Raw genomic sequence first — 1,600 nt, forward strand, 5'->3', positions numbered from 1 at the left:
AAAAAATATTTTTTAATTTATGAATAATTATAATTACCTATTTTTCCATTTTTAATGTGCTCATTAATGCAATTCTCAGGAAATTCGTAATCAAAAATTGTATGAAAAATTTACAAAAACTTTGCAAACAAAACTTTTCTATTTCCCGCAAAAAGTTTGAATTGATACATTTTTCGAAAATACCACATGCTAAAACACAAAACCGAAAATCTTTATATTATACATATGTAATTCGTGAATATTTTATTTATTCTTCCAACCCAAAAAGGCATTTCAATTGATCAAAAGTGAAAACGAATTCACAAAATTTGTATAAAACATACAAAAASAATATTTAAAAGCCGAAAACCGTGGCAGAAGCGAACTGCTTTTATAAAACAAAATAAAAATATTTCAAAATAAAGTTAAAATACCACAATTTGTGCTACTGCAAAAGTGGTAAAAAATAAAAAATTAAATAAAATAAAATTGTTAAAAAAGTCTTAACAAAAAAAGTCATGAACTAAAATAACAGTAAACTTTTTAAGTGCACACCTTATACAACTCAAACGAAATCAAATATAGACACTGTAATAATTACAAAAACTACAAACAATAGCACAAATTCATAATCAAACTAMAGAGTAAGTAAAAACCAAATTTCAAAAAAAAAATACTTTGCTAAACCGAATTGAGTTCTTTATAAAAAGAAACGAAAAAAATATTTGACAAGTGCAAACATTACTTGATGCAACAAAATACAAAACAATAATTACAAATGTGCAACAACTAAATCAAAACATTTTTTAATAAAATATTCAAAATTGATTTCGAAGAAAAATTTATTATACTTACAAAAAATTGAAAAATTCGTGCAAAAACAAGTGTAGCCATTTTCTCCTGCAACAGAAATCAAATAGAGTAATCAATAAAGCAGCAGAAGGATCATTTTCCACATAGCGCAGAAAATAATAATACCCAAAAGTTAGCAAAAAAAAATAATAATAATAAAAATAAGCAGTAACAATACAGCAAAAACCAGCCAAATAAATCAGCTAAAAGACAACAAGTGTGGAAAGATTGTTCAGAAAACGTTATATATTAAAGCAACAATAAGTGGGCGCAAATTAAACAAGTTCCATACAAAAACAACGATAACTACGCGTTGTTTGTAAAAGAAAAAATCCAGCAAAGTACWCTTACGCCAAATACAAATAAATATCAACAAAGAGAAAGAGCAAAAAATCGCTTATCAACAACAGTGTTAGTGCGAAAAAAAGCGTTCCATATGGTTCATATTATTGAATTGGTCGGCCAGCCGAAGGTTGAGTTTGCTCAACAAGTTACTGTGAGTATACAGTAGAAATTATGTAAAACTAGAAAAAAATTATATAAAAAAACAGAAAAAACTTCCAATTGAATTAGGCAAATAAACAGACATTTTGAAAATAATAATTAGAGGGGCAGATTAAATAAGAGAGAAGGAAGAAAGTAGAAATTTCGGGAAAAAATATATGCTGGGGTACTTTAAATCTACATATGGATATTGAAACCGAATTGACTATGGAAAAATATTTAAAAAAAAAATGTTAAAAATATTTCTAGCTATTTCATAATATGA

At 26.0% G+C, this 1,600-nt stretch overlaps 1 protein-coding gene across 9 annotated transcripts in view; it reads left to right on the forward strand.

Moving 5' to 3' along the window:
- LOC108971988 (CUGBP Elav-like family member 4) overlaps positions 1-1,600 on the forward strand; it is a 755,092-nt gene that overhangs the window by 401,145 nt on the left and 352,347 nt on the right. Inside the window, exon 1 of one of the 9 annotated variants that reach the window (XM_018938376.1) lies at positions 844-1,327. The exons of the other annotated variants lie outside the window; for them this stretch is intronic. Coding sequence (XP_018793921.1) covers positions 1,268-1,327 — 60 coding nt within the window. The 5' untranslated portion in view covers positions 844-1,267. Of the gene's footprint in view, positions 1-843; positions 1,328-1,600 lie in introns of those variants that run through there. 9 annotated transcript variants of the gene reach the window in all.

Source organism: Bactrocera latifrons, unplaced genomic scaffold (assembly GCF_001853355.1).
Source record: "Bactrocera latifrons isolate USDA-ARS-PBARC rearing strain unplaced genomic scaffold, ASM185335v1 scaffold_37, whole genome shotgun sequence".
NCBI classification, from domain to species: domain Eukaryota; kingdom Metazoa; phylum Arthropoda; class Insecta; order Diptera; family Tephritidae; genus Bactrocera; species Bactrocera latifrons.